The 20,050-nt window shown below is 56.3% G+C and overlaps 1 protein-coding gene across 1 annotated transcript in view; it reads right to left on the bottom strand.

The window, feature by feature from the left end:
- The window catches only part of PEX6 (peroxisomal biogenesis factor 6), a 35,151-nt gene continuing 15,101 nt past the window's right edge, over positions 1-20,050 (bottom strand). The window contains exons 7-17 of the mRNA XM_065401507.1: positions 18,888-19,096; positions 17,978-18,173; positions 17,213-17,289; positions 16,298-16,430; positions 13,649-13,854; positions 13,478-13,539; positions 9,384-9,492; positions 6,109-6,225; positions 4,372-4,449; positions 3,129-3,268; positions 1-1,136 (exon numbers count right to left, since the gene is read on the bottom strand). Coding sequence (XP_065257579.1) covers positions 1,000-1,136; positions 3,129-3,268; positions 4,372-4,449; positions 6,109-6,225; positions 9,384-9,492; positions 13,478-13,539; positions 13,649-13,854; positions 16,298-16,430; positions 17,213-17,289; positions 17,978-18,173; positions 18,888-19,096 — 1,464 coding nt within the window. The 3' untranslated portion in view covers positions 1-999. The remainder of the gene's footprint in view (positions 1,137-3,128; positions 3,269-4,371; positions 4,450-6,108; positions 6,226-9,383; positions 9,493-13,477; positions 13,540-13,648; positions 13,855-16,297; positions 16,431-17,212; positions 17,290-17,977; positions 18,174-18,887; positions 19,097-20,050) is intronic.

The following is a 20,050-nucleotide window of genomic DNA, read 5'->3' as shown; positions in this document are numbered from 1 at the left end:
GGAACTCCCCCTTTATTTAGAAAGCCCGTGTACAGTATTTACAGTATGTACAGTGTGCTCACACAATACAGGTGCTCTGTGCCTCTGCCCTGTGTAGTGCCCAGGCCCGTGTGCTGGGAGCTGGCCAGGGGGGTTCAGAAACCCTGCAAAAACATCTCAGGGGACCCACGCTTCTTGGGAAGCTGCTCGGGAACCTACGCTTCCTCCCTGCCGTTCTGGCTCCCCCTCCTGTCTTGTTCGTGGCTGCCTGAGTGATCGGAAGCACCATCCCTGCCTGTAGTGCATGTGCCAGCAGGGAAAGCAGCAGGGGACCCTCCCACCTACCGGTGACTGAAGCTCCACAAGGAAGTTCTCTCTCATTCAGGATGAGATTCCCCTCCATGCCGAGGGCCAGCACGAGACCACCCGTCAGTGGTGCCAGGTTTTAGGCTGGCCCTGTAACCGGGGAGAGGAGTTGTGGGTGTGAATTCCCCCTCCCGCTGATCCTGAGCAGAAGGCGTCTGCTAATTCCCTCACCTCCCAGGGAGGCTGTGGGAGAGGGGAGGATTTTTCACTCTTGGGAGACAATCCACCCCCGAGCTCAGGATCTTTGCCTACGCCAGGGGGAGGGCACGGGGTCACGGGACAATCCATGACTAGTGCAGGGTCTCACAGGGGCTTTGGTCGCACTCCTTTCCCTTGAGATCCACAACTCAGCTCAAAGCCCCTTCCTCACACCCCAGATTACGGGGCGGGATGGTGGCTGTGGGGGTGAGGGCCAGGCTGAGAGGTTGGAGGAGGGGGACTGGGACAGAGGAGGAGGAGTATGAACCCCAGCTGTGCTGCCGACAGCCTCAGATCCATGGCTAAATGTGCACCCCGTCCAGGGTTGGCCAGGAGTCAGCAGGTGATGACGCCTCCCTCTCTCCACTTCACCAGCCCACACGCCTGTCCCGAATCCTCTTGGCCTTCTCCGTGTTAGGGCTGTGCGTGCTCCTTCCCTTCCCTTCTCACTGCAGGCTAGCAGGCAGCAAACTTCCGCTGGATCACTCTGTATGTGAGCAGCTCCTGCTCCGAAACCGACGGCTGCAGCCTTGTGGCAGCTTGTCCAAAATCCTCCATGGTCAGAACTAGAGCGGAACTCTCCGTGTCCAGCCCTGGGGAAAGAGTCACACAGGCACCTGAATGCAGACGGCACAGGGAGCTGGTCTTCCCCACCCCAGCCCAGGAATCTGCTCCCAGCCAGGCAAGACCTGACAGCCCCCACTCGAGACTCTGCACAAGTTGTTAAACAGCCACGTGAGGCTCTCACTTCACCCTGCCCCACCCCCTGCTGCCTGCCCACCTGCCTCTGACATTCTCTCACATTCAGAATCATGGCTTAACAAAAGCTGCCCAAGCCTAGGCAAATAAGAAACTGCCTTGTGGGAAGGCAGATGCGTGAACTCAATTCGGGCGGAACGGCTGGGCCTGGAGAACAGCTCCCCGCCAGCTCCCCAGAGGGCAAAGGGCACCCTGCCGCATCTCACAGTGGAGAATGTTCTTTAGCCCCATATTCTGGAATCCTGTGATTACGGGCGACTATCAGCTCTCGGTTTTGTAATGAAATTTCTAACCATCGTGGTTGCGAAGAAAAGCTTGAAACTGTGGCCCGGGTGCCACCTAAGAGCTCCGAAATCAGAAACGAAAGAGAACCCACAGTCTATTCTCTTCTTAAATCCCAGGACTTTGGGGGGCCTGCCTGGTGACTGTGGGCTGGCAAACCTCTGAACCCCGCTCTGCCTCGTGCACATGGGAGCTGTCTGCCTGCCAGTGACCAGAGGGGATAGCTCGTGCCTTTCTCCCCAGTCAATCCTTTCCACTTTAACCTTCCACAGAGAGAAGCTGCAGAGCAGCTGATGAGAAGAATAAAGAGGGGTGACAACAGAGAGCAGAGGAGACCTCCTTGCTCCAGCAGCAAGCGTGCCTGCAGACATTTCGGGGTTACATGGGGGGCTGTAGTCCCTGGGCCAAGCTGCGCGTACTCGGTGCTCACATCTCCCCACCAGCCTTTGGTCACCGTCGGGCCGTGAGGCACCCTGCTGGGATCAGACTGAACAAGCCCTGGTGGGACTGGTCTCAGAGCCTGGTGCCAAGCCCATCACTATGCAGCTGCCTTGTGCCGAGAGCCAGGGAACAAACAACCCAGGGGGAAGTGGCTGACCGCCAGGATGGCGGAGCAGAGTCCAGTTCAAGCCCATTTATATAATGTTTGTTTACCTAGCTTAAGGCACAGGCACAAGAGAGAAAAGGTTGCAACGCCACTTGGTGACCAAACACAGCCATTGACAAGTCCCCTTTCAGTCGCTGTCATGACCGCGGCTTCGGCCGGGCAGGAAGGCTGGTTCCCAGGGCTCTCCCTGCTGGCTGACATGCGGCTCACTCGTCCCTGGACAGAGCATTTTTTAAATCTGACTCTCGGTTTATTTTGCCTCGCTCGGCCCCTTTTTAATACTGCGAAATTAGACAGCATGCTTAGGAGCCAAACCCGGAGAGGGAAGCCAGGATCATGACCCTATTCTACAGCTGGGGAACTCGGTACAGAGACATACCCATGCCCATCCCGCAGGCTGACCCATGCAGACGGACCCCACTGTGCGGAGCCTCAGAGAGCCCCGTGACGGAGCTAGGATTTGGACAGTGGGGTTCCTAGCTCCCAGGCCACTGCTCTAACTAATGGACAATGCTGCCTCTCCATTGCTTCCATCTGCCTGTGTGTGCAAGTCTCCCAGTTTGTGAATGTCCCCAAAATGCCCAGATCACTGGTGAACAAGACCCGACCTAGCCCGGATCCCCATGGTAACCCCCAGAGGGGCCTCCTCCCGACTTGGCTTGGCCACTTGGCGTTCCCCTTTGTCCCAACCCCCAACCGAGTCAAGTCCAAGCCCAGTGTGAACCGATGAGGGGAGATTTCACAAGACACTGTATCAAATGCTTCACTAAAACCCAAAACACAGTTCGCTGCCCTTAAACCCTATCCGGGGAAGCCCCCGTGTCTGCCTGGAGTGATTTGTTCTGCATCATTCCCCTCCCAATGGCTGGGGGTCCAGCTAGTCTCTAGAGATTTTAACCTCCGCCCAGCGCACAAGAGGAAGGGGCTGGGCTCCTACCTTCCTCAATCCAATCCACCTTCCGTTTGACAGCACACAGCATGGCGTCTGCGCAGAGCGCGTACAGATCTGCTCCCGTCAGCTGTGCAGGGCACTGATCCAGGACACTGTTGAGACGCACTGAAGGGTCCAGTTTGAACCTGCCAGAACGCCCAGCAGTTAGAGCCACAGACAGCTGGAGACTGAATCCAGCCAGACGGCTGTGGGCAGGAGGACTCAGATCCCCAGGTCAGCTCCTCCCTGGGCTCTGCACTAGGTTCTCCATGATCACAGGCTCCACCACTTGATTAACCTGCTTGTTCATTTCCCTCCTACAAGAACACGGCTGGCCTGCATCACAAGTGGAGTCTCACTCCCGCAGGGCAGAGTCAAAGGCAATTCAGACCTGTCAATCAGGGAAGACCAGGCGTCTGCAGGTCTGGCTCCTGGCTGCAGACTCCTCCCAGAGGAGAACTTCCATAACTATCTACATCAAAGTGGTCTCAATATCAAAAATTCCTGTGCAAACCCCACACCCCAGAGGTTCGGTCTCCCCTAACAGGAAGGGCTCTGGCAGACGGGGCCGGCCACATGGCCAGACAGGAGATCAGACGACACAGATTTCAGCAATGCACATATTCGTTTCTCCAACCAGTAAATGCCTGGCCTGAGCAGAAAGAAACAGCAGTGATCGTCCGCAAGCCAGATGGGGAAACTAAAACAGCAGGGTAAAACCCTGCCAGATCACAACGGGACCTCTGGCACCACAACCTCCATAGTGCAGGGCAATGGGGAATCAGTCGCTCAGGCCAGCTCCTCAGCTAGTGTCAAGCGACACTGACTTCAACAAAGCAGCACATAACTCCCCTGCTGAGGATCTGGCCCCTGGTGTGCAGACGCAGCCCTGTTACAGCTCTCTGCGTCTCTTTGGCAGAGGCCAGGCCTCTTGCAGCCCAGGAGGGGGCTGTGGGTGTGAAGGGCGAGCCCGGAGCTGAAGAGGTGGTGTGAGCTCATCTAGGCCTGGATGGAGCTCGGTACAGCTCTGCTCCTGCCCCCAGTGGCCGGGCTTTCCTGCACAGGTCCCTCCAAGCTAGGGGGCAGCCCACAGAGCTCTGGGCACCATGACTGGCACCACTGAACTGCCTTCAACTCTGCCAGCCATCCCCCACCCCCCCACCGTGCTTCGCCACCCAGCTGCGCCGCGCATGCACAGCTAGGTTTAGAAGCGGCTTGGTTGGTGCTAGGCAGCTGGGCAAACACTCACTTCCTGGTGATGGCGCTCAGCACTCGCAGCTGAGACTCACGGTCCTCATTCATGCCGACATAGACCAGCTTGTCAAACCTGGCAGTGGAGGGAAAGAGCCAGTCAAGGACAGATCAAGAAAAACCTGCTTCAACAGCCAAGCCACGTGTTCCCAGCGTCAGCCCAACCCCCACCACCACCACCAGGGCAGTCAGCGGCTCCCTGGCACCCATGTTACCAGGCTCCACTCGCACGCTGAGCCCGGGGACTGGGGGAACAGAGGTGGCCTCACGTCACCCGATTCTCAGCCTGTCCCACCCCAGTGTAAATCAGAGGAGCATGAGGGCTGCTCTAGCTTATGCTCTGGTTGCAATGGCCCCACGGGCTGATGGCCAGCCCGGGCAGCCAGAATCCACATGTTTCAGCCCCGCCTCGCCCCTCCTCCAGCTTGTGCCCTGCGAGAGGCGCTGAGCGGGAGGCCAGCACAGACCCTTGGCAGGAGCTCTGCGGAGCCCCGTACACCAGGGCTAATGCCCAGGGCTGTTCTGCTCCCACTGCGCTGACAGACTGCAATAAAGAGGCTGGAGGGCCCCATGGTCGCCACTGTGGTAGCCTTCAAAGGCCGCGATCAGCACCGGGGCTGTGTGGTGCTGGGTCCTGCACGCAAACATAGGCAGAGATGGGCCCAGCCCAGAAAAGCCTGCAGTGTAAAAGGGACGAGCGAACGTACCATACCACAGGGGGAAAGGGGCTGAGGTGGGCACAGTGATAAGGTAACATGGTGATGCAGGCTGCAATGGGCACAACCTGATCCCTTTGAAGCCCCCTCCCCCGTGGGCCCAGAGGCCGAGGCATCGCCCAGGGAACGGCTCCCCCGAGAGCCACTCGCCCTGTGGGCCCAGAGGCCGAGGCATCGCCCTGGGAACGGCTCCCCCGAGAGCCACTCGCCCCGTGGGCCCAGAGGCTGAGGCATCGCCCAGGGAACGGCTCCCCCAACAGCCACTGGCCCATGGGCCCAGAGGCCGAGGCATCGCCCAGGGAACGGCTCCCCCGACAGCCACTGGCTCGTGGGCCCAGAGGCCGAGGCATCGCCCAGGGAACGGCTCCCCCGACAGCCACTGGCCCCGTGGGCCCCGAGGCCGAGGCATCGCCCAGGGAACGGCTCCCCCGACAGCCACTGGCCCCGTGGGCCCCGAGGCCGAGGCATCGCCCAGGGAACGGCTCCCCCGACAGCCACTGGCCCCGTGGGCCCAGAGGCCGAGGCATCGCCCTGGGAACGGCTCCCCCGACAGCCACTGGCCCCGTGGGCCCAGAGGCCGAGGCATCGCCCTGGGAACGGCTCCCCCGAGAGCCACTCGCCCCGTGGGCCCAGATGCCGAGGCATCGCCCTGGGAACGGCTCCCCCGACAGCCACTCGCCCCGTGGGCCCAGAGGCCGAGGCATCGCCCTGGGAACGGCTCCCCCGAGAGCCACTCGCCCCGTGGGCCCAGAGGCCTAGGCATCGCCCAGGGAACGGCTCCCCCGACAGCCACTGGCCCCGTGGGCCCAGAGGCCGAGGCATCGCCCTGGGAACGGCTCCCCCGACAGCCACTCGCCCCGTGGGCCCAGAGGCCGAGGCATCGCCCAGGGAACGGCTCCCCTGAGAGGCACTCGCCCCGTGGGCCCAGAGGCCAAGGCTCTGCCCGAGGAGCCTCTCCCCACATATGGACAGGAACAGTAGCCATGAGTGCAAGCAAACCCAGGGCAGCGAGCAGGTACCTGCCAGGCCGGAGCAGTGCTGGGTCCAGGAGGTCAGGTCTGTTGGTGGCGCCGATCACAAATACGTCTCTGGTGGAATGAAGTCCATCAAGCTCTGCTAGCAGCTGGGAGACAACTCTGCCAAGGGCAAGAGAGGAACGACAAAGGGACGGACACTCTGGAGTTACTGCTAAACCCACCTCAAGCTGTGAACAAACCCACTCCCCAGACCCCTAGACAATTAGCTGTATTGTTATCACCGGAGCACCCACAAGCCCCAGCTCAGACCAGCCCCATTGTACCGGGCACGGTGGAGACACCCCGTAAGGGACAGTCACTGCCCCAAGAAGCTTATAAGCTAAACAGACAAGACCAAGAGCTAGAGTGAGTGTGTGGAGCATCTTGGCTCACCCAGCAGGTCACTAGCAGAGCTGGTCACAGGACCCAAGTCTTTTGACTTCCCGTCCAGTCCCCAAGACCATGCCACCCACAGCACGCCTGCACACCCACCCCTGAAAAGCACCCCCCCTACACACACACACACAGCCCTTGAGACCCATAGGCCTCTCTAACACATGGCCACAGGCCAGGAACCCTGCCCTGGGGCAAGAACACAAATGGCCTTGTGGTTAAGGCAAGTTCCCAGATCTGCCAGACTCCCTGTGTGATCTCAGGCAAGCCCCTTAATCTCGCTGAGCCTCCGTTCCCAATGCTGCCCTGCCCCCTGGCACGTGGGGAGGATACACGCACTAATGTCTGTGAAGCGCTCCGATACTCTGGTGACAGGGACCATATATAGACAGACAGACACACATATCTGTGGATCATGTTCCCTACAGAGACTTTTGCTAATCACAGCTCAGACCTGGAAAAAAGCGAATGTTGTGCCAATATTTAAAAAGGGTAAACACGATGACCTGGGTAATTATAGTCCTGTCAGTCTGACATCGATCCTGGCCAAGACAGTGGAGCGGCTGATACGGGATTCAATTAATAAAGAATTAAAGCAGGGCAAGATAATTCATGCCAATCAACATGGCTTTATGGAAAATAGATCCTGTCAAACTAACTTGATATCTGTTTTTGATGAGATTATAAGTTTGATAAAGATAATAATGTAGATGTAATATACTTAGACTTCTGTAAGGGGTTTCACTTGGTACCACAGGACATTTTGATTAACAAGCTAGAATGATATAAAATTACCATGGCACACATTAAATGGATTAAAAACTGGCTAACTGATAGGTCTCACAATGCAATTGTAAATGGGGAATCATTATCGAATGGGTCTGTTTCCAGAGGGGTCCCGCAGGGATCTGTTCTTGGCCCTAGGCTATTTAACCTTTTTATCAATGACCTGGAAGAAAACATAAAATCATCCTGATAAAGTTTGCAGCCATAGAAATTGGGGGAGTGGTAAATAATGAAGAGGACAGATCACTGATACAGAGCGATCTGGATCACTCGGTAAACTGGGAGCAAGCGAACAATATACATTTTAAATTGGCTAAAGGTAAACGTGTACATCTGGGAACAAAGAAGGCAGGCCACACTTACAGGATGGGGAACTCTCTCCTGGGAAGCAGTGACTGGAAAAGATTTGGGGGTCGTGGTGGATAATCAGCTGAACACACTGCGACACGGTGACCAAAAGAGCTAATGTGATCCCTGTATGTATAAACAGGGGAAACTCAAGTAGGAGCAGAGAGGTTATTTTACCTCTGCATTGGGCACTGGCGTGACTGCTACTGGAATCCTCTATCCAGGTCTGCTGTCCAAAATTCAAGAAAGATGTTGATAAATTGGAGAGAGGTCAGAGAAGAGACACAAGAATGATTAAAGGATTAGAAAATCTGCCTTAGAGTGATAGACGCCAGGAGCTCCATCTATTTAGTTTAACAAAGGGAAAGTTAAAGGGTGAATTGATCACCGTCTATAAGTATTTGTCGAACAAATATGTAATAATGGGCTCTTCAACCTAGGAGACAAAGGTAGAACATGATCCAGTGGCTGGAAGTTGAAGCTGGACAAATCCAGACTGGAAATAAGGCATACATTTAACAGGGAGAGTAATTAACCATTGGAACAACTTGCCCAGGGCCGTGGTGGATTCTCCATCACTGACAATTTTTAAACCAAGACTGGACGTGTTTCTAAAAGCTCTGCTCCAGGAATTACTCTGGGACCGGTCTCTGGCCTGGGCGATACAAGAGGTCAGACTAGCCGATCACAATGGGCCCTTCTGGCCTTGGAAGCTAGGAACCTGCCCCTCAGTGTACTCTTGCGTAACGAGCTCACCTGCAAGGCACTGCTGGCAGTCCGACCTGTGTGCAGACTCTGCACCCCACAGGGGCTCAGGCGGGCGGTGAGTGGCAGACACTGCAGCGTAGGCCTCTGGATACCCTGCTGTGTCTATTCTAGCCAACAGACTCTATTCCTAGGCCCACAAATGCGAGAAGCTACCCTCAAGCCTGTGGATGCCTTGTCAGGCTCAGCCGAGCACAGCCACAACACCTTCATGACGCTTCAGGTTACACCTCCCTGTGCTCAGCTGAGCCTTGCACACATTCACCATGGGAGGCACGTGCTGCCCCAAAATCTCACCTACAGGCCTCTGGCCGCTGGGCTGTAGGAACTTGCAGTCAGGCCTGTGCTTGCCCTGCTGTGAGATTCTGCTGACACGTGAAAGGTGTGCGGTGCTTCACACAGTACTCCCTGCCCTGAGGCGCTTCCCAGCCGACAGAGGGAAAGGAACAAGACATGGGGTATGAGCTCAGCAGTGAGGGCTCTTCGTGGGCAAGGCCTGTGTCTTCATACACGTTCGCACAGCAGCCTGAATGCTGATCCTAACTGAGGCCTCTCCGGTCCTAGCCAAGGGCAAGTAAGTAACTAGAGGTGAGGAGGAAATGGGAGAACGGTTTGGCGGGGGACAGAGAAGCCCGTGGCAGACAGGAAGCTATTCCAGGCTGTAAGGGCTTGGAGCTGGCTCTGTCATTTTAATAAGTGTTTGCCCCACACCCAGTACCAGGAGGGCCTGATCTAAGCCAGAGGCTTACTTAGGGCTTACTACAATCAGTAACAGACAATGACAACGCCCCACGTGTGGGGCTGTGCGAAAGCAGGTGTCAAGCCCACTGCGGCGAAGGAGAGGACTGGGAGGAGCAGGGAGGCAAAGAGTGAGAGTCTCCCCCCAAGCTGCATGTGCCCGGCCATCTCACACGTGCCCGGCGTGTATCAAATCACCCAGAATCCTAATGTAGCTGCCAAAACAGAAGGGCGCAGCAAGCACTCACCTGTCCATAACTCCGCCTGAGTCTCCGCTCCGTCCCCGGTTGGGTGCCAAGGAATCCAGTTCATCAAAGAAGATAATGCAGGGGGCAGCTGCCCGGGCTCTGGCAAACACTGGGAGGAAAGACACACGCAGAGCATGGGCACCCGAGAAAGGCTACACAGAGAGAACTGGCACAGTGGAGAGCCCCCATCCAGCAAGCAGCCCAGAGTGGGAGGAAAAGAGAGTTACCTTTTCCGTAACTGGTGTTCTTCGAGATGTGTTGCTCACGTCCATTCAAGGGGGCACCGGAGCCGGTCCCCTATGGATACTGCTGAGGGAGAAACTTCCAGCACTGGTGCATGTGGCGAGCACACACACGTAAGCTGGATGGACATGAGCAATCAGTCGAAGAAGAACCATTACACCAGAAAATGGCTAGATCCTGCTTTGCAGACACACACTCCTCAGCTCAGAGCTCTGCCAGCTCTCCTGGGATGTGACAGAACACGCCCAAAGCTGTTTGGGCAGGAGGCTGCTTGGCAGACAGGAACAGGGCATCTACTCCAGGCACTGGGGTGCACGCGGCAAGTCAGAAAGCAAAAAGAGAAGAGGGCAGCTATGCAGGCGGCACCCTGGGACTGCTACCCACCATTACTGTTATTTATTAGGTGTATTACGGTAGCGTCTAGCAGCCCATCATGGACCAGGGCTACACTGTGCTAGGTGCTGTACAAACACAGGACAAAGAGACAGCCCCTGCCCCAAGGCGCTTACAGTCCAAGTATAAGACAGAAGACAAGAGACGGAGACAGACAGGGGCATGCAAGAAAACAATGAGGCACGATTGTGTAAATAGACCACACAGACACGGCGGGGGGGAGGGGAGCGGTAGCACCCACAGGCAGAGAGACCAATGGGATGGCAGCAGATGGCACATTAGCGCCATGATTTTTTGTTCTTTTCTCTTTTTTTGGTGCGTTTAGTTAGCAGGGGATCAGCTAAACGGAAAGAAATGGGAGGGGGCGAGGGCCAGGGAGGAGGAGCAGTGTGGTGTGAAGCCATGCCCCAGCCCTCCAGCACAGGGTGGAGAGAGTCAGAGAAATCTCAGCCCTTTTGCCTAGACCGTCCAGAGGCCCCTGCTTTGTCTGCTCCTGTCCCCACTGGCTGGAGTCACTAGCTGGCTCCTGGGGGGAAAGGAGGCACCATCTGTCTGCTAATGGCCCCACAGTGGGGGGGGTCTCTACAGCAAAAAGGCTCCTTTCACCACTCCCTCGGCCATCCCCGTTTGTCCGTTTCATCCATCTGTTGGGTCTTATCATAGAGCCAGTCTGTGAGCTCTGCAGCAGAAACTGGCTTCCTGTGACATGTCTGGACACACTCGGACACTGGGGCCCTGAGCCTTGTCTGCGGCCCCTGGGGACTGCCACAACACAAAGAGCAGCGATAACGGAGAGGGGCCTGGGAAGAGCATGGAGCACAGCTGGGTGTGCTTACAGAGGTGTGACAATCAGGGTCCAGCCATCCCACGGGGAGAACAGCAGGTCTGAACCCCCCAGAATGAGCAAGTGAAGCAACCGTTCGTATACGACGTGACTGTGTATAAAATATGGCAAGTCAGGTCTTTTTTGAAACCTTGTAATGTTCATAACTTGCTGGTCATTATGAGATATGGAGGCAGATGATGGTTATGAATCTATGTCTTTAAGTGTGTAAGAACTGTGCTCAAAACCTGTACTACAATTTCAAATACACCTCACAGCCGGGAGGGGTGCTGTCCAGGAAATGCTGGATCCCCTCTATGATGGGGGTACACATGGGAACTGTTCAGGAAATACCTTATCTTAGAAAAGGGAATTGAGCGAATATAGAAGTGTGAAACTTGCAGTGGCCTTTTTATCTTTATTTTCTGTGTGTCTGGCGTGTTTTTGCTTTCCCTATTTCACCTTCGAATCGGGGGCTTTCCCATTAAATCAACCTTGTTTATTTCTAGCCCACGCAGGTCTCTGGTGCGCAAACAGCATGGAATGTGCGTGCCAAAGTGAGCTGATAACTGGGGGCAGGTTTCACTCCTTCAGGGGTGACAAACCAGAGGGGGAAAGTCCGAGTGTCTAGTAGTTAAGAACTTGGGGGAGAGGGACTTCGGGAGACGGGACCAGAAGGGTTGTTGGGGTCACCCTGCCAGGAATAACGAGGCTGGTGGGATCTCAGGTGAGACCTTTGTGCTTGTGGGCTGGCTCCTGGTGCCCCCAGCATCACAGGGCAGGCGGCGACAGGACCCCTCCTTGGTCGGGGTGAGCCCCAAACATGCAGGAGAGCTCTGCAAGGGATGCTGTGATAATTGGGCCTACAAATTTACCCTATTGTGAGCTCAACTTGAAGTGAGTAAAAATTCACAGAGCATGATGATAACCTATAACAGTCAATATTGATGGGGAAAGGTGCCAAAAGGAGACAGAAAGAACACAAAGTCCTACTGATATAATTCAAGGACTGTGTTCAGAGCATGCCAGGTAAACAAGAGAAGTGTGGGACCCGCAATCGATTGGTGTGTTGGAAGTCTCTGGACACAAGCCAAAATTGGTGTGTTGGAAGTGAGACCCGATAAGTGGACAAAATGATGTGGGAGGGCTACTCCCTTTGGGGGGGCCTTAAAAAGAGACTTGGGGTGAAAATTAGCAGAGGCGAAGCAAACTCAACAAGTGCTGATGGGAAAAAAGCAGCACCTTTCTGCCAACAGCTGCCCCAGAGAGCTTCACCATCATGACTGCCATCCCAGACTGTCTCCTGGGACTCCAGGATCCAGCAGGACACCCTGGTGCCTCCTTCATCCTAATCCTGAGAGATGTCCTGATCGGACCAGGCTAGAGAGAGGGCGCCAGATGACATCACCATCTCCACCGGCTCTGACTAGATCTCAAACACCACCTGGGATGTGAGACTGTCAACTCCCCTCCCTCCCCCGTGTGTTCTTTTCCTTCCCCACCTTATTCCTTCTCTTTCCGATCTCTCTCCTTTGCCTTCTGCCTAAGGAGCGTCTGGCTTAGTTGGCCAAGACTGCATATTTTGCAACACTTCAGCAAGCCTGTGACCAGAAAGAGGCAGCTAAAAGCAATGCCCTAAACAGCGCAACGCTGATCAGACCAGGTGCTGGGCCTGAGTTTTTCCAGCAGCGAGGTTGCAAGTAAGAGTTAGCACCAGAGACAGAAGCTGCATTTTCTATATTTGCTGCTCTTTTCCCTCCCCTCTTGGGTGTGTGTCTTGTTTTTCCTTTTCGGAAACGGGATCAGACTTTAACCATTACAGCGCCAGTGCATCTCAGCGAACTGGTTCTGTTTTCCCCAAGGAGGTCAGTGAGACGGCCAAACAAGGGAGACAATCTCTCTCCAGCCAAAGGGAAAGGGAACAAGGGACGTCGTTAAAACGAGAGCCTGACTTAATACTTGACATTTCAAATGCTTGAACGTTTTCCCGTCTTTTCTGTCTCTTTACTAGATGGTCATAAGGCTGTTTGATGGTGTGTTTGCCATGGCTCTAAGCAGGCTGAGGTCTCTTTATGCCAAAGCCCGGACCTTGTTTAGTGCGGTTTAACGCTGGACAGTTTCAGGGTCACGTTAGCACCTTTGACTGGGTCCATTTAGTCCATGTGAATTAATACAGCAGGGACATCAGGCAGCTGGAAGCAGGAGCAGGCACGGAGCCAATGGAGGCACTCAAGGAAGAGATGTGATGACTGCAGGGGCAGATTAGAGGAGAGGCAAGGAGCAGGGAGGCCCAGACAAGAGCCATTATGGACATCAAGGCTAGAGATGGCCAAGGTATGGAGAGCTGGGACAATGGAGAGAGAGCAGACGGGAAGAGAGGGAGAAGTGGGGTGTCACACAGAGGATTTAGTAAACTTGATGCAGGTGGGATGAGGGATGCTGAGCCAGTTGGCCCAGGACACAGGCCAGATTGGTCCGCTGTCCCCAGCAGCCTCGCTGTGGGCAGAAGTTTGTTGGATGAGCAATAGGGCCAAATTCTATCCCCTTCCTCCTACACCAAGGAGAAGCAGGCTCCCGGAGCGCACAGCTGTCCTGCCAGCCACGTTCACAGCCACGAGCCGAGCCCGCCACTCACCTTCACGCACATTCCCTTCACTCTGCCCCACGTACATGTTAATGAGCTCCGGCCCTTTCACACTGCAAGGGAGAGAGCAGGGACCCAATTATACCGGCCCTGGGCAAAGGAGCCCCGGCCACACAGCACAGGACCAGCACCCCACCCCGGGAAAGGCCAACCCCTCCTCACCTGAGGAAAGTCATGGTGCACTCAGTGGCCACAGCTTTGGCAAGCAAGGTCTTTCCTGTCCCAGGAGGCCCGTAGAGCAGAAGGCCAGAGCGGCGCAGCCCCACGGACAGCAGCTCCGGGTGCTCCAGAGGCAGCTGGATGGTGTCCAGGATGTCCTTCTTCGCCTCCTGGAGCCCACCGATATCCTGCCAGGTGACCGCGGGGATCTGCAGCGAGACCAACAGCCCAGTCACCCGCTTCGTCCCCAGACCAGAGCCAGCTTGCTCCAGACCCCAGCTCCAGGACTCTGGCTGGCAGCTGTGCGAATAGGGCATACTGACACCCCCACGCCACGTGCTCCCTGCCTGGTGTGCATGGTGTACATCCCTGATCTGATTGCACCCCCTTCTCTCACCCCCTCACTGCCCCCAAACTCCAGCCCATCACTTCGGACTCCTCCACAGCTCTCAGCCCCCTCCTGCACTGCCTCAAAGGTCACACCACCCTCCGCTCCATGCCCTCCTTCACACGGAGCGCCTCTCCCTGCTGCTCTACCCTGTCCTCGAAAACCCAGCCTCCCGCACCAGCCCCATGGCCAAACCCTGGCCTGTGCTCACCCTGCTGCCTGGACCAGGTCACCCATTCTTCAGACCCTTTCACTGGCTTCTCTTGCCTTCCACATTGGATTCATGCCCCTGACCCTCCCTCGCCCCCCGACTCCCTCTTTCATTACACCAAGACTCCCTCCTCCCAGAGCTGTGCCCTGCCCCCAACTTCCCAGGTGGCCACTTCCACCTGGAACTCCTGCCCTCTCCCTGCTCAAATCCCAGCTGAAAACTGACGTCTCCTAAGGAGGAAATGATGGCTGTGTACGAGCTGCTGCTTGAGACACCCACTCCCCAGGGCGCTGGGTGTCTGAATGGCAAGCTCCCAGAGCCAGGGGCCGTTCTGCGCAGTGCCAAGCATGCTGCCTGCTTTCCAGACACACAGCTGGGACAGTAACTGGAGGGAGAGACCTTTGCTGATGGGACCAAAATGTTGCAGGTGCTCAGAGAGCCATCCGCATGACAAACACATCGATAGTGGGTCACTGGACTATTCCCATCATTGTCCGCAGTGTCCTTGTAGCTGCGTTGGTCCCAGGACATTAGAGAGACAAGGTCGGGGAAGGAATCTCTTCTATTGGACCAACTTCTGTCAGTGAGAGAGACAAGCTTTGCTCTTGTTCTGGTCTGGGAAACTAACTCAGAGTGTCACTGCTAAATTCAAGGTGGATCCGATTGTTTAGAATAAGCGGTTAACACAAATTTCAAGAGACCATTCAAGGTGAAGTGGCCTGTTAACACTCCTCCAGTCATTGGCCAGAAGTAGTGGGTTACAGATCGTTGTAATAAGCCGTAAGTCAGGGGTGGGCAAACTTTTTGGCCTGAGGGCCGCATCGGGTTTCTGAAATTGTATGGAGGGACTGTTAGGGGAGGCTGTGCCTCCCCAAACAGCCACGCATGGCCCGTCCCCAGCCCCCGCCCCCTATCCAACACCCCTGCTTCTCGCCCCCTGATGGCCCACCCGGGACTCCTGCCCCATACACCCCCCCCACTCTGTCCCCTGACCGCGCCCCCCCGGACCTTCTGCCCCTAACTGCCCCCCGCCACCCCATCCAACCCCCCCCTCCTTCCTGGCTTCCCCCCCGGGACCCCTGCCCCATCCAGCCCCCCTGCCCTCTGTCCCCTGACCGCCCCCGGAACCTCCACCCCGACTGCCCCCCGCCGCCCATCCAACCCCTCCTCTCCTTCCTGATTTCCCCCCCCAGGACCCCTGCCCCCATTCAACCCCCCTGTTCCCCGCCCTCTGACTGCCCCGATCCCTATCCACACCCCCGCCCTCTGACCACCACCCCAAACTCCCCTGCCCTCTATCCAACCCTCCCTGCCCCCTTACCGCGCTGCCTGGAGCACCGGTGGCTGGCAGTGCTACAGCTGTGCCGCCCGGCTGGAGCCAGCCACGCACTGCGCAGCACAGAGCACCGGGTCAGGCCCAGGCTCTGCAGCTGTGCTGCCCCAGGAGCTCGCTGCCCGGCTGCCCAGAGCATTGCATGAGGCTGCGGGGGAGGGGGAACAGCAGGGGAGGGGCCGAGGGCTAGCCCCCTCGGGCCAGGAGGTCAGGGGCTGGGCTGGAGGGGCCCATGGGCCAAATGTGGCTCGTAGTTTGCCCACCTCTACCATAAGTCCAGTGTCTCCGCTCAGTCCATGGTTTTTAGTCTCTAGCTCTCAGGCCCCTCTTCAGAGGTGTTGTGCAGGTTTCCTTTGAGGATGAGGACTGAGAGGTCGGGTATAGAGAGATCCCTCTGTGAAAAGTGTTCACCCACCAAGGATAGAGTGTTTTTGTCATTTTCCTGCGTGAGTTCATTTGAGAGCGGACACTCCGGGCAGTCCTGGAGTGGAAATCCCAGCCTGGCACCCAGCCTGCTGGTCTCTGAGTGGGGAGTGCAGTGCGGGAGAGACCCCCGCGTGGCTGTTGCTAATCAGGGCTCTGCGAGTGACCATCAGGTGCCTATCTACTGCAGCGTGGCTTTATGTCCCGAGGGAGGGGGTGAGGGCCATTCAAACTGACCTGGCAAGCTGCACAGATACCAGAGCCTTGTATCTTTCCCCCCTGCTCAGTGGTTCATACCTTTGGGGCTCCAACTGCCTGCGAATGAGTCTCATGCAGCTGATCCAATGCAACGTTCAAATCCTCCGCGAGAACAGGGAACCCAGCAGCACAAAAATCTCTCTCCTCGTCCTCACTCAGCCCCCCTGGGAAACTGGCACAGAGAAGGGGAAAAGTCTATGTCTGTTCTCTTCACACGCTCAAGTCACCACAAACAACACCTCTCCCCCTGCGCTGTCCCCACCACCCCTGCCCCTTCCGGCTAGTCCCTGCACGGTCCCCACAGCCCCAGACCTGGCACTGTCTCACCTCGCTCCTGCTAGTCACTGCATCTCCCTCACTGCGCTGTCTCAACCATGGCCACAATCACTGCACCAGCACTGTCACCGCACATAGTCACTGCACCTCCCTCACTGCGCTGTCTCAACCATGGCCACAATCACTGCACCAGCACTGTCACCGCACATAGTCACTGCATCTCCCTCACTGCACTGTCTCAACCATGGCCACAATCACTGCACCAGCACTGTCACCGCACATAGTCACTGCATCTCCCTCACTGCGCTGTCTCAACCATGGCCACAATCACTGCACCAGCACTGTCACCGCACATAGTCACTGCACCTCCCTCACTGCGCTGTCTCAACCATGGCCACAATCACTGCACCAGCACTGTCACCGCACATAGTCACTGCACCTCCCTCGCTGCACTTTGTCCCCACCGCCACATAGTCTTTGCCACGTCTCCACCACGGGTTTGTCTTGATCACAGCCACATTCACTGCATGTGCTCTCACCTCCCATAGGAAAGAGGATGCAACACGGTATCTTTCCACCAGCAGAAATGGAGCTTTTCATTCCCAATGATTAATGTTCTGGATACAAGCAGGCACGCTGCAAGTTCACGGATGATCACTCACAGGCCCATCTACTTACCTTGAGGTTAAGATCCTGGTGCAAGCTGCCCGGCCGCCTTGGGCCAGCAAAGCGCAGAAATCTCCCAGCACAAACCCCTGTGAACATAGAAACAAAACCCATGTCCAATAGTGAAGAGCATCCGTGCCACTGTGCACACTGGAACCAAGGTCAGCCTCCTTCTCCGACAGGGAGGCTGGAGGTACCTGCGCAGATGTGTGCGCGCACCTGGGTGCTTAGCCTGGCATAGGTAATCACCCCATTTCCACACCCAACAAGCCAGGCGAGCACACAGCAGTAACCACAAAGGCAAGTGTGGGTGCAGAATTCTGCACGCCGGTCTACAAACACCCCCTCTGAAAGTTCGCCCCAGTGAGATTTAATGCAAAAAACCCTAAATGACTGCAACACTGAAGCTGCCCGGTTAAAAACCACTAACATTAACGCCAGGCCAAGGACAGTCAGGCTCCAGGAGCAACACAAACCCAGCCATGCTGCACAGCCTGCTCCCACGATGCAGCCCCCCGACCCACAAGCCAGTGCATGGGGTGGGGCCTGCCTCCTCCCCAACTGTCTTCACCCGTGCGAGCGATTTGCTGCCTGCCGGGGGGACTCTATCGAGGCTCCCTGAGGACCATCACCTATGTCCGTTTTCAAGGCTCAAGCTGCCTTCATTTCTGCAGCGTGGTGACTGATGGACTAGTCAGAGGAGCTCAGAACAGCCTCCTTTGCCTAGTCACGTGCCAGGGCCGGCCTCCCCCCGTGCCACAGGCAGGCTGCACTCACCGCACTTCTCCGCGCTAGTTTTGCCAGGCTCACTTCCTTGCCCAACGGAAGGCTGGCAGTGAGCGTGCTCAGCATGGCCTTCCGCTGCTCTTCCGATGGGGCCTGGACCGTCACCTCGTGGAGGAAAGCTGTCTGCACGTCTGCCAGGACGTCCTGAGGCCGGCACGTGGTGGCAACCACCAGGACAGGGTAACCGCTGAGACACAAACACACCAGAGAAACAAGAGCCGTCAGGCACACAGCAGAGAACCTGCAAACAACAGCCACCATCCCCACACAAAGCTCCTCTGCCACGCACGGGCATGTTTGCATGTCAGCACAATCTGCTGCAAGAGGTGCCTCGTTGTGCCGGGCAGAGCTGCAGTTCTGAGTACAGCTTGGGAGACTACTTCTACTCCACCTGCCCAGGTCAACCCTACACCACTCTGCCCCCAGGCGCCTGCAAGGTCCCCCCACAAGCCACAGGGACCCCACCAGTGACATCACATCTTCCCTCCCCGCCCTCTGTCCTTGTGCCATGCCCCACAGCTCCTGTTATCTGCCGTCAATCTCACAAGTGTCCCATTGCTCCAGCTTTCCATCATATCCTGCAGCTCTGGCTTTGCCTCACCCCAGCTACGCTACATCTGCTTTAATGTCTCATCGGAGCCAACCCAGGGAACTAAAACAAGATCCTCTCGGCCCCAGAGGCCAAATCTTCTAATTCCCCACACAGCAGGGCTGCTCCGCTGGCAAACCCTGGAGGCTTTTTGAAATAAACTGAGCAAGCCTGGGAAATTACCCCAAAGCCCAGTGGGATGTTCTGGAAGCTAGTGCCTAGACACTGTAGTGGTTGTTGCCCAGGGATTCCCGAGGCAGAGAGGGGAAGGGCCTCAGGTGCAAGCTGGCAGTGTCCAGGGAGGGTCCATACCTAGATCCCGCATCTCTGTCCAGGAGGAGGTGCCTTAGTGTAGCAGTGACTCTGGAGTCCTCTCCCAGCCCGTCCCGGTCTCGTCCCAGCAGCTCGATGTCCTTCAGCAGGAGCACACACGGCCGGAAGAGCTCAGCCTGTGCAAAGGCAGATTGCAGCTTCATCTCCGTAGCTCCACTAGTGTCTCCACACAAACTAACGCAGTCCACCTGCAGGAAACCAACCGAGAACACAGAGATTGTAGGGGGCTGCTCTGCTGAGGTGAGGGGGCAGACCCTGCAGAGAGGAACAAAGGAGCAAACATGAGTTCTCCATAAGAAATTCACAGCGAGGAGCGGACAGAGCTGGATGCTGGCAGGGTAAGTCCAGGGCCAGCACCAGAGAGAAGAGGCAGCGCCTGGGACACAGAACGGCCACTGAGGCCAAGGCAGAAGGTGTGCGAAGGGGGTGCAGACAAATCACAGATGGGAGAGCTGTGGGGGAGGCCCAGGAGGGTGGAGGAACGTGGCAGCTGGGAGAGGCAGTACGAAGAGCAGGGGGAAAGGTATCTGGAGCCATTTGGCCAACACACCCACAACAGGTCTGGGGAAAGGAGAAGGAGCAGGCAGAAAAGACGAGAGGTAGACAGAGGCCCAGCCACTGACCAAACGGCAAACACTGAAAGGAGCCACCAGGGAGGGAGAGGAAACCAGTGACCTCGGTGGGTGACTCTCTAAGGTCTGAGGCCTTTTTCTGCAGCAAGCAGCAGCAGCCAGATTAGGGCAGCAGCAGCCAGGAGCTAAGAAGCATCCTCACATTCCATCTAAATTGCATCAAAACAATGTAATATCGGGCTGTTACGAAGGCTCCTGTCCTAATAGCACCCACCACCACCAGATAAAGAAACAGGTGTTAAGATGGTTAAAGAAAACTTAGTTTGACAGCGTTCTGTCTGACAAGGAATCACTTATCAACAGCTGTGATTGTGAAATCTCTACTTCTATTGTTTGGCCTTTACGGTCCCCACTTCTCTATGGTTTATCTTTAGGGTCGGTCTCGTTCTTTCATTGTTTCTGTTTGTTGCGTAACTAAATTTTTACAATATTTAAATCAACTAAGATGATGGGATGTGATTGGTTAAAGAATTGTTTTGTAATGGGCTAGGATTGGGGGGAAATACTGGT

This window comes from Emys orbicularis, chromosome 3 (genome assembly GCF_028017835.1).
Source record: "Emys orbicularis isolate rEmyOrb1 chromosome 3, rEmyOrb1.hap1, whole genome shotgun sequence".
Classification (NCBI taxonomy): Eukaryota; Metazoa; Chordata; order Testudines; family Emydidae; genus Emys; species Emys orbicularis.
Note: the sequence above shows the minus strand (reverse complement) of the source record. Positions and strands in the feature narration are given on the sequence as shown.